General features: G+C 42.2%; 1 protein-coding gene across 1 annotated transcript in view; it reads right to left on the bottom strand.

Annotated features, from left to right (window-relative positions):
• nbeab (neurobeachin b) overlaps positions 1-13155 on the bottom strand; it is a 181965-nt gene that overhangs the window by 105380 nt on the left and 63430 nt on the right. The window contains exons 9-17 of the mRNA XM_034548212.1: positions 12467-12664; positions 12217-12350; positions 9693-9801; positions 7849-8001; positions 6268-6436; positions 1686-1765; positions 1248-1310; positions 761-858; positions 216-308 (exon numbers count right to left, since the gene is read on the bottom strand). Coding sequence (XP_034404103.1) covers positions 216-308; positions 761-858; positions 1248-1310; positions 1686-1765; positions 6268-6436; positions 7849-8001; positions 9693-9801; positions 12217-12350; positions 12467-12664 — 1097 coding nt within the window. The remainder of the gene's footprint in view (positions 1-215; positions 309-760; positions 859-1247; positions 1311-1685; positions 1766-6267; positions 6437-7848; positions 8002-9692; positions 9802-12216; positions 12351-12466; positions 12665-13155) is intronic.

The following is a 13155-nucleotide window of genomic DNA, read 5'->3' as shown; positions in this document are numbered from 1 at the left end:
GAATCCGCTCTCTGGATGTAAATCCTGACTTGTGACTCAGTTTCGAACCTATTAGCCTCTCCATGTTTTTACACAACACAAGAGTTGATGACAGCCGTAAACATGTTTCAGACATCCATTCTTAAAAACATGATAATGTGTTAATCTTTGGACTATTAATTATAAAAACACTGCAATTACAATCTACTACACAGCTTTTGAAATTGGTTACTTACTTGTGGCCCAAATGCTTGAGGAAGTACCCAAGGACTTTGAGGGATTGTACTCGAATGCTTTCACTCTTAGAGGCCAGGAGTTTGTAGATTACCCTGGAATAGACACAAGCAGTGAAAGCGAACAACCGCACACTGGCTTGACAGAATAAAATATAGCACTGTTGATGAAAAGGCCCTCTACTGGTTAGCTGACAACCACTTTCCTTGAGACTGAATTTACATTAACGTTAAATTAATAAAAGGAGCAGCTCTTCCACGATGAATTCCTCACTAGTGCTACACTGTGTGCTCTTATGTTTGATAGGATCACACGCAGTTAGTTTGATCATCTGTGTCATATTGTAAAATCAATGTGTCAATATTGCTACTTTTCCATGCAGAGGTTGTATTTTTTCCTCAAAACTTATGAGTTATTCATCCATCACATATGCACAAGGCAACAGCACAAGTGTTCAGTGCTTAGGGATATTTCGTGGAATCACCTCTTCATATTGTGAGAGAGAGAGAGAGAGAGAAGAGATTGTGCCTTCCCCTAAGGGGCTTACCGTATTCCATTTCTCTGGTCAAAAGCAGGGATCATGGAGGCTGGATGCTCAGACATGAGGGCAACCACCAGCTGCAACACATCATGCAGATTCTCATCCTGCAGACAAACCAGGAGAGAAAGACAATGAGACAAAAAAATAGAAAAGGGAGCAGGTGAAGAAAGAGAATAACTTTTTTGTTCTTGGTGCAGACCTTGGAAGTGCAGCTGCAGCAAATACATAATGTATATGCTTGGCATCTGTATCACCTGTAATTGTAGAATGCACCTGGGCCCCTGATGCATCTCACAACAGTACATTGGCAGTGGCTCGCCATTGCACAATTAAAAATACTTACCGACTGAAATTGTTCATCTGGCTGGTTAACTTAAATGCCGTCAAAAATAAGCAACGTTGAAGCTGAAATGTGATCTTGTAGCTTTGTGCGGCAAAGTGGCTCACTAACACGCTGAAGGAATTCACCTGCAGCAGGTATAGACTCATGTACCTCATGCATTGTTAGCAAATAGTTCAGGATACTCTGCAGCTCATCTTCCTTCACACCTCTGTCCTGAAAATACAAAAAAACAGATGAAAGATTAAATGATGTATAAGGTAAATATGTGGAGAAGGGTTTTAGTGCATTACAAAATGCAGAGTATGTCTGACAATATCCAAAAAGCATCACAGTATTTCTTGTGGGGTACAGTTAAAAAGAAGGTTCTAGAAATGACTGAACACATTTGCTATCTGTACTCGATAAAGTACTTAAAAGAAGAAAAAACTGAATTGTTTTTTTAGGAAACGCTGAATTTATTGAGGAGCAGACGGGCAGAACGTTTTACAGGATAACACATGGAGGGTTGACAATCTCCATATTTTCTCTGTGCAGCTCAAAATCAAGCCATGTGGGGGGCTGTGAGGCATGAAGACAGGTGGGATATACCTTCAGGATGAGTTGCTTGAGGAAGAGAAGCATGAATGCCCGCAGAGAAATTATTTCTTTCTGGGTCGGCCTTGGACCATCTGTAGTTTGAAAAGAGAGAGAAGCCATAAAACTGAGAAAGTATTGGAACCAAACAAGATATCTTCCAGTTGTCTTGTTCACAGTCTATAGTTTTATCTTTTTACTTTATTTTTGGTTTTCTTCACTTGATCCTAAGTTCCTTTGCATTTTTTTTTGATTGGTACCCTAGCCTTGAAGTATTTAATTCATTGATGTTGTGTTCTCGTCCTTTGAGCTTTAGAAAGAAGGCAGACAAAACAGTGACAACTTGAATGACATCTTTCTTCGCTCCATCAACATCTTTGTAGCGACTTCCTGGATTCGTCTTGAATGGGCGTATCAAAGGTTTTCCCAGGTTTGACGAACCTGCGAAAAGTGTGGCACAAGGAGCCAATGTTCCACTTTGTAAATACATAACAATTTGCACACTAACAATTAGTAAAATATATTTTATATAAATAGCATAAAAGAGAGTTAATTCTGAGGACTTTATTCATCAATAATGCTGCATCCAAAGTTTTTTCACTTTCCCAGGTAGCCTTGGTCACAACGTAGTGCTCAGGCAGCCTGCCCAAGGTCACCATAGTCACACCTGCCCATCACACTGGACAACAACTCATTAAAACTACCCAGAATGCTTCTGCCAACTTAAAGTCGCAATCAATCTTTGTCATGAACCTCATTCAACATCAGGCCGAACGTTGTCAGCAGGTGCACGTTTGTCGTGCAAATATAGAAGAATGACAGAATATGACAGACAGCATTGATTAACTGTCATATCACAGAGCTGCATTGGTTTGGTTGGCACAAGGATTCATTTTGACGCGTTCAGATCCTATTCAATATGCCGAGTTACTTTGTTTTTTCACCAAGAAGATTCTGCACGTACACTGAAAAAGCACACAAATGGCCTGCAGCAACAGAGAGATCAATACAACACTGAGCTATTGAGTCACACACACATCAGAAAATACAGGATATGGCATATATTATTACTTATAACAATACAAACATGAATTCCCTTGAGAATAGCAGCACTCTCACTGTAGCACAAAGGCTCCCTTTTGGCTGTAAAACCTGGCATAGAAACACACTGACAAAATCTTTTACAATTGCGGGGATATTAAATGGCAGTAACTGGGATAGTAACCAGATACAAGAGCAACAGCCTTTCAGGGAAAATTGGTCACCTTGCCCAATGTCTCTTCCTCTCAACCCTGATAAACTCCAACCTCCACCCCGGCTGGACACATGTTCATTTGAAATGGGGACGGTGGTATGATGACAGATACAACGGCAGCAGACACCTGACCATCCTGCTCCTCCAACAACCAGTCAATGTAATCAATGATGAGGCTCCCTGAGGTTGCAGGAGGATGACGAGTGCCGCTGCATGCCGACACTGATTAATAGAGGGAGAGAGGAAAACCCAGTGCAGGGACAGCGCCTGACATGGAAGGGCAGATAAGAACATTATTACCGCAACCACTGCATCCAAGTTATTCACAAGCAATTATGCTCAGCAGCCCTGCACAGCTCTTGTTTCTCATTCACATATTGCTTTACTTCCTGAAGGAGAGATAGTTTATTGAAAAAACTATTTATCTCCATGTGATTAATGCAAGAATCTTATTTCGGCTTATAACTGATGATAATAAAGTCATGCATACACAATAGAATGCGTCCTGCATACTTGTGCAAACGATTCAATGTAACTCATAATGCTTTCAATCCTTTTAAATAAACAGTGGCTGATGAAATACTCCAAAGCAAGTATTTTTATTCACAGTCTCAATAATTGGTTTCCAGGATTCTTCTCGAGTTATAATACATGCATGCATACATACATACATACATACATACATGGAGAAATTCAAACCTGTTTGAATTGACCTGTTGAAAAGAAACTCCGAATAATGATACTGGCAAAAAAAGTGAATCTTTTCCTAAATTATAAACACAGGATGTAAAAAATGGATGGATCTACAGAATTTATTTTTCCTCAATTGCCTGCTGTGGATTTCTCATGTGTAAATTTGAAGCAAGTCAGTGTTGAAAGAAGAGCAAGCATGTGCCAAACCTGTGATCAGTCATTTGGATTCATTAATCACAATAAAGGCGCACACAAACAAATCGCCCACAAGCCTTGATAAAATTATTAATCTGGGGCACCTACATGTTTGTCACTGGTGATTTCTCTTGTAATTGGAACAGGACAGAACCAGCTTGAATTGAACAGCAGCTTTGCTGCACATCATCTCATTATTTATTATTTAGTAAAACAGAGGCAGAGCAGGGACGAAGACAAAGGGAGAGTAATCGAGATTGAGACGTGTTGGCTTGTGGGCACATGTCAGACTGAAAGAAGTTGAGCAACGGGCATCTTACTGCAGTGCTTGCAGTGATTATGTGTATAACTGGATGATACATGGCTTTAATTTGATAGCACTCTTTATTAAGACCCAAGGAAAAAAGAAAAGAAGAGGCACTTCCAGAAACAGAGTGAATCGCTGGAGGTGCTCCATTTCAAATGTGTTCTCTGTGTGACTATAATTGAACACTTCATTATCTGCTTGACTCTCTCTCCCTCTTTGTTTGGTCATTTCTCAGTTCAGAAGAACAGAGAGCAAAAACTGACCTGGCAACAAGCGCAGATAAGTGGAACCAGACCCCACTCTGGAGACCGTGACGGCCAGAGAAAATATGAATATATTTCAAAATGGATCACCGCTGTGGGAAATCTTCAAAGACTTCAACAACAATCAGCACTACCTGCTGGTCTTATGGTCCTCACTCAAACAGAACTGAGATTCTCTAACTCCTCTCAGAAACCTGGAGGGAGCAAAAACCCTGCGTTCACCTAGCCCCAAACCCAGACATCTATATCAACATTTGCACCCATTATAACTGTGTGCTTCTCCTGTATAGCATGAACAAAATGCAAGAATCCCGGTAAGAACCCAATAGCACATCCAGTCTTTATTAACCCCTGTTGACATCTCGGACTCTCTCAGACAAATCGGAATATAACTCTGTCTTGTGATGCTCCTCTAAAAAAGCTCAACATAAATATGACAATGCTAGAGGCTACACAGAAACAGATTTCCCAAACAAGTGATTTCAACATCAAAATCTATTAAACAGTTGTGAAAGCAATGCCAAGAGTGTCCAACGTAGTGGACGTGACAGAAATAAAGTCAAGCGAGGAGTTCCGCTGATGTCCTAGCTAAATATAGCTCATCGTCCTAGAATATGAGCTCTGGATAGGTTGAGCTTTCATCAAGTCTTGTTCAGTTTCCACGTCAGGGATAAGGGTCACTGCACCGTGGAGGTGGATGGGACAAGGAACAAATTAAAATCTGTAAAAACGAGTGAGGATCCCGTGGATTGACCCAACTTAGAGATGCATGTGCCCATATTATCCCAGCAACCTCAGTCTCAAAGTCCCTACTATTAGTAGGAAATCAATTAGGATCTCTCCCAGCTCTAGCAGATGAAGAATGTAGGCCAAGTGCTTTGATGGGGCATAAAAATAGGCCAAAATGCTGCTACATTCAGCCAACTGACAACACTGGGGAGAATGTTCATCTCAGAGTTCATAAATAGAATGTTCACTTGAGATAGAAGACAGTTATTAGTGGTGCTAACAATGTCGACTGGTGAAAAGAAAAACCTTAATGACTGTATGAGAAGAACGACATAAAGGTTGACAAGTACAAGCCGGCCGTGTGTGCTTGTTTAGCACATGGGATTGCCTGTGAGCGTGACCCACTGGCTGGCTAATTGCCGCCACTCTTAACTGCACTCATACAGCGGTTAAAGCTCATAACTCCGTCCCAGCCCAAGTTAACACTGTTAGCGCTATTGCCGTTGATTGCACTGCTCTAGCTGTTAGCACTGTTAGCTGCATGTTGAGGTCCCTGTGGAGGCAATCCCACAATCATAGAAATTAAACATCAGGTAGCAGATTTCATTAGGCATTGGTGCGGCATAAACTGAGCTCTCCGTACCATTGTTAAACCACCCCTATACTGCAAAGAATAATGGAAAGCAAAAAGGAAATGACAGTTCAAGGACACTTTCACTTTCACAGCCTGCAATGTGAAGTATGGATGTTTCACAGAGAGATGATGCCAGTCATACTACTGGCCCAGGTTTCAGAGGCCTGACACCCACACCAAGCATCCTAGTGGAATGACAGTATGGATGTGGTGTGTCTGCCTCACTGTCATCTCCAGTGATGGCCACGGTCCTAACAGCTGACAGGCAAGCGCTTCATGTGGAGATGAGTCATTTTAAATGTGGGGGAGCTGCTGCTATTTTAGGAAGACACTTTGATATCAGGATTGTGACTGCACACAATGATTGTGATTAGTTTACTCCCAGCGATTTCCTTTCCAAAACACTGAACTTGGATGAGATGGATTAAATGCAGTTTATATAAAAAACAAAATCAAATCAACAGCGAATAAACTTAGCTTGCTGAATGAAAGAAAAAAGTCTAAATAATAAATATACTCACCAAGACCCTTTGGTGCGATGCCGCTGCCGTCTGCAGGGTTGATGGCCCAGTGGTAGTACTTTAGCGTATGCATGAGCTGAAGCACTGTGCCCACGCGACGAATCGTGTTGTAGATGGTTGCCGTGCCAATGAACTCAGCAGAAAGGTAGGTGTACAGAGAGAGCTGTACCTGGAGTGGGAACACACATATACATGTATTCATGTTATTAAATGCACAGTGTAATTAAACCCCTGAACCGTAAACCTTTTAGACTAACGAATACATGTTACTGTAGTGGATTGCACCAGCTGAGCCTTTTATCCTTGCAGGTGTATGGTAGGATGGCCACTGACCATATATCGCTCAGTCATAATCGCACAGCTCCACCCTGTTCGATGAGTAGCATGTCCTCTGTAATTAGCAACAAAACTGAAAAGAATCCTTAATTCCACCACAGCCATTCCAGCTAGAAATACCGAGGCCCCCCCCCCATGTCATAAATCATAGGATATTAACGAGTCAAATGTGAGTCATGATGAAAGGCGGCTGCGTGGTTACAGCATGAGAATTATGTGAAATGGTTTGAGGCTACTTAAATTAAACACTGCAGATAAGGGAAGACCAGGCTGTTGGTAATCTAATATCCACGAGAAACGGGAAATTAAAATGCACTTACAAAATCTTATTTGTCTATTAGGTCAAGGTCAGTGGGCCCATGTAATATATGCATATTGCATGCTGCCATCATTCACACAGCTGGCTTTCTTTACCCCGTGCAGCTTGAGGATAGGGACAGAGAAACTGGGACCTTGTGGCAAGGGAAAGAGCCAGTGTAGTTCTATGTGCCGATGGAGCTGAAAGTATTCTAACCCACTTTATTACCTCAGTGTTTCTCTCATTTTTTGCTCCCTCTCTCTTTATGCTCTATTTTGGAGGACTGTCGCAGGCAGGCCTCCAGACACTTTGTATTTATTTCCTCCTTTTTATTCATGGCTTGGCCCATAAGCAGCATTCCTCAGGCAAATGTATTTGCCACACAAACTCAGCTCCTTTGATATACCTCATCCTGTTCTTTCATGGGTCATTATTTAAAAAGGAGTGTGGGGGAGGAGGGGGACGACGAGTCTGGAACATTAAAAAAATAATTGGCTTGGAAGAGGACAGCAGAATGTAAACAAGTGCTGAACTCTGCAACCGTGTAATGTCTTATATATCTAAGCGCTCTACTCCACCTTTCAGACACTTGGCAATGGTTTGGTCGATGTCTCTTGGGCCCAAAATACAAACAATCATGGGGTAAAACTGCATAATATTCTCATAATAACTTAACTAAGTCAACATAATTTAGCATTTGGATCATTGAGTTACAATTTCAGAAAAATATCCATCTGCAATCATATTTTACCTCTACTTGTTGGTGCCGTGTGGAATCCAACAACAGTGTGAAACAGGCTTGTGTTTCTTTTCTCGTCTTTACATCAGCAATGATGACGCAAAGGAGAGCCTTCTGTGGTTAAAAGCTCCTCATATACAGCCACTTCACCTCATTTGCAAGTCACATGTCCCTTCATGTCCCATGGGCATTACCTGCAGGAGCTCACCTTGGCAGGGGTGTGGATCCAGATGGCAGCATTGAACAGGATGTGGTCACACAGTTGCTTCAGCAGCGGTGCCCCGTGATTCAGACCGTCCAGATACTTTGCAAAAGAGAGGAATTGCTCTAATACCGCCCTGGAGATGTGTGCACGTGATGACTGTAGGGAGAAGCACAAAGGCATGTTAAATAATAATAATAATAATAATAATAATAATAACAACAACATTGACAAAGCCTATTCTGCTGTAAGCATGGATTTATCCTTCTGGATAATGACTGCATTGTGGAGAGCAACACCCATCGGTAACTGTTCATTGAATGTCTCTTCGCAGTACCCATAGAATTGTTCATGTCTTGTTAAATGTTTCTATTGCAAGCTATTTAAATGCGGCATGTATTTTTTGGCACATACATATTGGAACATACGATACATTAAGTAATGTGAAAAATTCAACTGTTGAAATAATTGAATTCCTCCTCGAGGGTTTACTTCAAATAGACCACAAAGAGGAGTATGCTTTAGGACGGGCTTTCTGTGATTGACAGGTCGCTGCCGCTAACAGAGCCATATCTCTACGTCACTCCTCCGCATTCTAAATATAATAAGTTACGTTCATTGGTTGCAAAAAGCCAACATGCACATAATCCAAGTAGGCGTCGGAACAGTCACCAAACTCTAGGCTTCAATACGGCATTCCACAACCAAATCATAATGACCACGTCCACTTCTTATGTGCAGTCTAATATTTTACTTATGTTATGTAGCAGCATGTTAACGTGTTGGCATCGGTGATATTCATGTCACTTTATCATTTTATTCCATTAGATATTTGTGTGAAATTGTCATAATTGTGTCCGTTTTGGGAGGTCACAGTGACCATCAAATTTAGAGTTAACTTTTCTGGGAAATTTGAAGAAACTTTGTTCCCAAGATATCGTATTCACAAGAAAAGGCTATCCTGACAGATATCCTGAAGACATAATGCCTCCAGCTGCAGCTTTCACCAGCACGGAGGTTAACATTTTTTTGAAAAACAAATTCAGGCAAGTTGTAGAAGCTTGACTTTGCAGAGTATTTCACTTTGACGAAGACACTTCCCGCTCCTGTGTGGCACCTGTTCTCTGCACAGGTGATGACTTGGTGTGGATAGGAGAGTTGGAGAAATGAAGGCACGGGGAAAAGGGAAGGTGTGGCATTAATAGATCACAAACAGATGGTGCGATACGTGGAAGTGTGAAACCTGGCAGCGGGAAGGAAGCAAGGAGAAAAAAAGAAAAACGCAGCTCTCAGGTGCCGAATCTGCCTGGCTGTTAGTTAACAGCAGCTGAAGCCGGCAGGCAGGCAAGTCGCTGAGTGACAAAGTAGAGCCAGCACTCAAGCTGCTAGATCTGCATCACAAAATGGGTAAATAAAGATTGATGTGGAAAGAGAGAAACCAAGGGAGTGAAAGGGGAAGAGAAGCAGTCTTGTGTTGTTCTTCCTCCGGCTCGGTTTAGTTCAAAGACACATTCAGGACTCTGCTGCAGGCAATGGAAGATCAGACTGTTGACAAGGCTTAGAGAGTGCAGACAAGATCCAGAGGACCTCGATTGGGGAGTTTCAAAAGCAGATGGGCTTTTCAGTGAACTTGTCAAAACTCTGCACACCAGTGTATCATTTCCCCATTTATCATTTCACTCGAGACAGAAATGAAAAGTTAGATGCATTCATTGTTCTAATCACAGTTCAAAGTGGAAAAAAATACAAAATGCTTTGATGAGTAGACTGTTCCCAGACGATTGGCCTAGATGTATAATGTTCTGAGAGATAGGAAACAGTTGCAATATGTAAAGGAGGCTTTACCACACCTTCTCTAGCAGGTATCCAATGACCAAAAAGCCCTTTCCTCCCAGCATCTGCTCCTGCATGGCCACAGAGCTCTTGAGCAGCTCAACCAGAAAGGCCAGGAGAGTGGGACTGTAAAACAAGAACACACACACACAGATCTCATACAGAGATACAAACACACACACACACACACACATCTCATACAGAGATACAAACACACACACACACACATCTCATACAGAGATACAAACACACACACACACATCTCATACAGAGATACAAACACACACACACACACACACACATCTCATACAGATACAAAACACACACACACACATTTCATACAGAGATACGAACACACACCACACACACACACACACACACATCTCATACAGAGATACAAACACACACACACACCTCATACAGAGATACAAAACACACATCTCATACAGAGATACGAACAAACACACACACACACACATCTCATACAGAGATACGAACACACACGCACACACATCTCATACAGAGATACACACACATCTCATACAGAGATACAAAACACACTCACACACATCTCATACAGAGATACGAACAAACACACACACACATCTCATACAGAGATACGAACACACACGCACACACATCTCATACAGAGATACAAACACACACACATCTCATACAGAGATACTAACACACACACACACACACACACACACACACACACACACACACACACACAGGGATGTTGTATGTGTACAGATTGTAAAGCCCTCTGAGGCAAATTTGTAATTTGTGATATTGGGCTATACAAAATAAACTGAATTGAATACAGAGATACAAACCCACACACCCACACACCTCATACAGACACACACCATACAGATACGAGCGCACACACACACCATACACAAGATACACACACATATCTCATACAGACACACACACACACACACACACACACACACACACACACATCTCATACAGACAGAGACAGAACGACACACACACACACACACACGACAGACACATCTCATAGAGACAGACAGAGACACACACACACCTCATTCTATAGACTACAGCAGTATGAGCAGACAGTGTGGCAGGAAGGGAAAAACAAGGTCATTTTCCAAGGATGTCAGCAATCAGCTGGGGAGTCTAGCGCACCACTTTCATCCCTCTTCAGTTCAGAAGAACGCCTGGGCTCACTGGGTTCTCTAGGGACAGAGTGGTCTGGGGGGCGAGTTTTAACAGGATGTGTATGTATATACTGTATGTGGGTGTGGGGGTTAAACGGGTCTATTGGCGCAAAGCAGTCCAATGAAGACAATGTCTTTCTTTGTTGGAGGGCTCTAAAGCTGAAGCCTTTGGCTGAGCGACAGGGTTGCTCGCTGACACTTCTTAATCGGCTTTCCCTCACATCCTCTAGTGGCCTTCGCTCTAGCGCAAAAATCCAAAGGACACAATCACTCTTGTGCAGGCTTGACAATAGATGCTGCATAAACACACTACATGCATTCAAACTCATGCGATCGAATTTGACCTTTGAACTGCGTCTGTTTATCTTATCAGTTTGCAGTTGCTCCTTGGTCCCACTACTGCTCCAACTTGGCTATAATTGAGCAAAGGAAACAACGTACAGACGTGACAGTCAACTCTTGGTTTAGCTAATGATCACAAACACAGCTTCCTTCCAATTTGGCAGAACAGTTATGTCCGTGCTGTTTGGAATTCAACGTTAATATGAATGAAGGAAAAACACATGTTTTTAAACCACTATTCCAGGGGGATTCATGGACATTATAGACTTCATTTTTTCAAAAGCTCAAAAAGGACAAACTGTGTTGGGGAGTGTGTCACAGTGCGAAGGGGAAAGGCACTCGACATGCTAGCGAGGGAAAAAGAGGGACGCAGAGATGAAAGGAAACTACAGAGGCAGTGAGCTTTGGGCATCATGGGTTCGTGCTTGCTGTGTGGCCACTGCCGCGTCTTTCTCGTACTGCTGTCGATGAACGAACACAGGATTAGAGCAGAGCTCAGACTCCATACAGGGCACAGTGGGGAAGTGCTGGACTGACCAGCTCAGGATGGCGGGGATGAGAGGAGTCTTGAACCAGAGAGTACAGATAATAACGAAAGCTGAAATTCTGCTAGTATTATAAGCAGGCAGTGGTTTACCGTGGAAATATTGGTATCGGTGTACATATTGACTAACATACACAACGAAAAATAAAGTAAATAAAGCATAAATAAGTACTTAATGGTAATGTACCTACTCTATTTCTGGCTTTTGAGACTATCACCTATGTCTCACTTTAGCACTCTAATTGTGCTGCCTGCAACCACAACACCACCAAAATAGGGATCATAATTAGATCTATGGCATCACAATTACACAATGTTGATAATATTGATACTTACATATTTAAAACATTCACAACTGAGCTTCAGTCACTGACAATGTCACGTGTACAATTTCTAAGGCATCGACTCAGATTTCCAAGAGGTGAAATGGTCTGGAAGAGTAACAACATGTCTACTTCTTACCATACAGAGGGTTCCACCTGGCTGTCGTTCAGCTGATGGTAGTCCAGCTGAGCGAAGAGCGGGAAGAGCACCTGGATCCCACCGATGGAATGGATGGCACTGTGGATGGAGTGGGTCACGGTGGCTTTCACATCCTGCGAGGATAACACAAACCAAACAACATAACTTTGTATTGACATTTTAAAATGAGCGCAACACACATGAATGAATCAATATCTAGGATCTATCTTGCTTGGATAAAGCAACTGACCTGTAGCATAAGCGCGTGCGGTGAGTGGACAAAGATGGAGGCATTTTCTTTGGGCGAGGACTCTAGGCAGAGCTGGGCGTCGGTGGCTTTGGCGTTATAGGTGAAGGCGATGGAGCTGGCCAACTTACCGTCATACAACACCTGCTTGTGATGCTCTGCTAAGTGGATATCACTCTCTGACTTGAACTTAAATGTGCTCTGGGGAGGAAAAAGAAAGAGCAAATGAGGTTGAGTGAGGGAGACGGAGAGAATGAGAGATCGAGTTGCTCCTTCCTGCACATGCGCCCCATCGGTGTCTCTTAGGTGTTATCTTTTAATGATAACTTTTGCTTTTTGTATTCGCAACCACACATTTCTAGAGGTTAAGATTGCCTTCTTGGAATTGAGTGCATTACAGGAAAAAAAATGTTCCTATCGATTCTGCAATGCTGCAACCACCAACACAAATCAAATGCATTTGCTTTTTAGGGACGCAAACTGTTCTTAAAGTAATGAACAACAAAGCACGGGTTTGTGTCAGGGCACCGAGTGAAATTAAGCTGCAGTACGTTGTTGCCTTGCTCAAGAAAAGCTTCATTAAAAAAGGTATGAGAAAATAAGTCAGAAGGCACCGCGGTACCATGAAAGAGGCATACAATTTAACAATAATAGATTTTTATTTTGCAGGGCAGACATTTTAATGTTTTTAT

The sequence above is a fragment of the Cyclopterus lumpus genome, chromosome 13 (assembly GCF_009769545.1).
Source record: "Cyclopterus lumpus isolate fCycLum1 chromosome 13, fCycLum1.pri, whole genome shotgun sequence".
Lineage (NCBI taxonomy): Eukaryota > Metazoa > Chordata > Actinopteri > Perciformes > Cyclopteridae > Cyclopterus > Cyclopterus lumpus.
The sequence above is the reverse complement of the archived record's forward strand: the minus strand, read 5'-3'. Positions and strand labels throughout refer to the sequence as shown.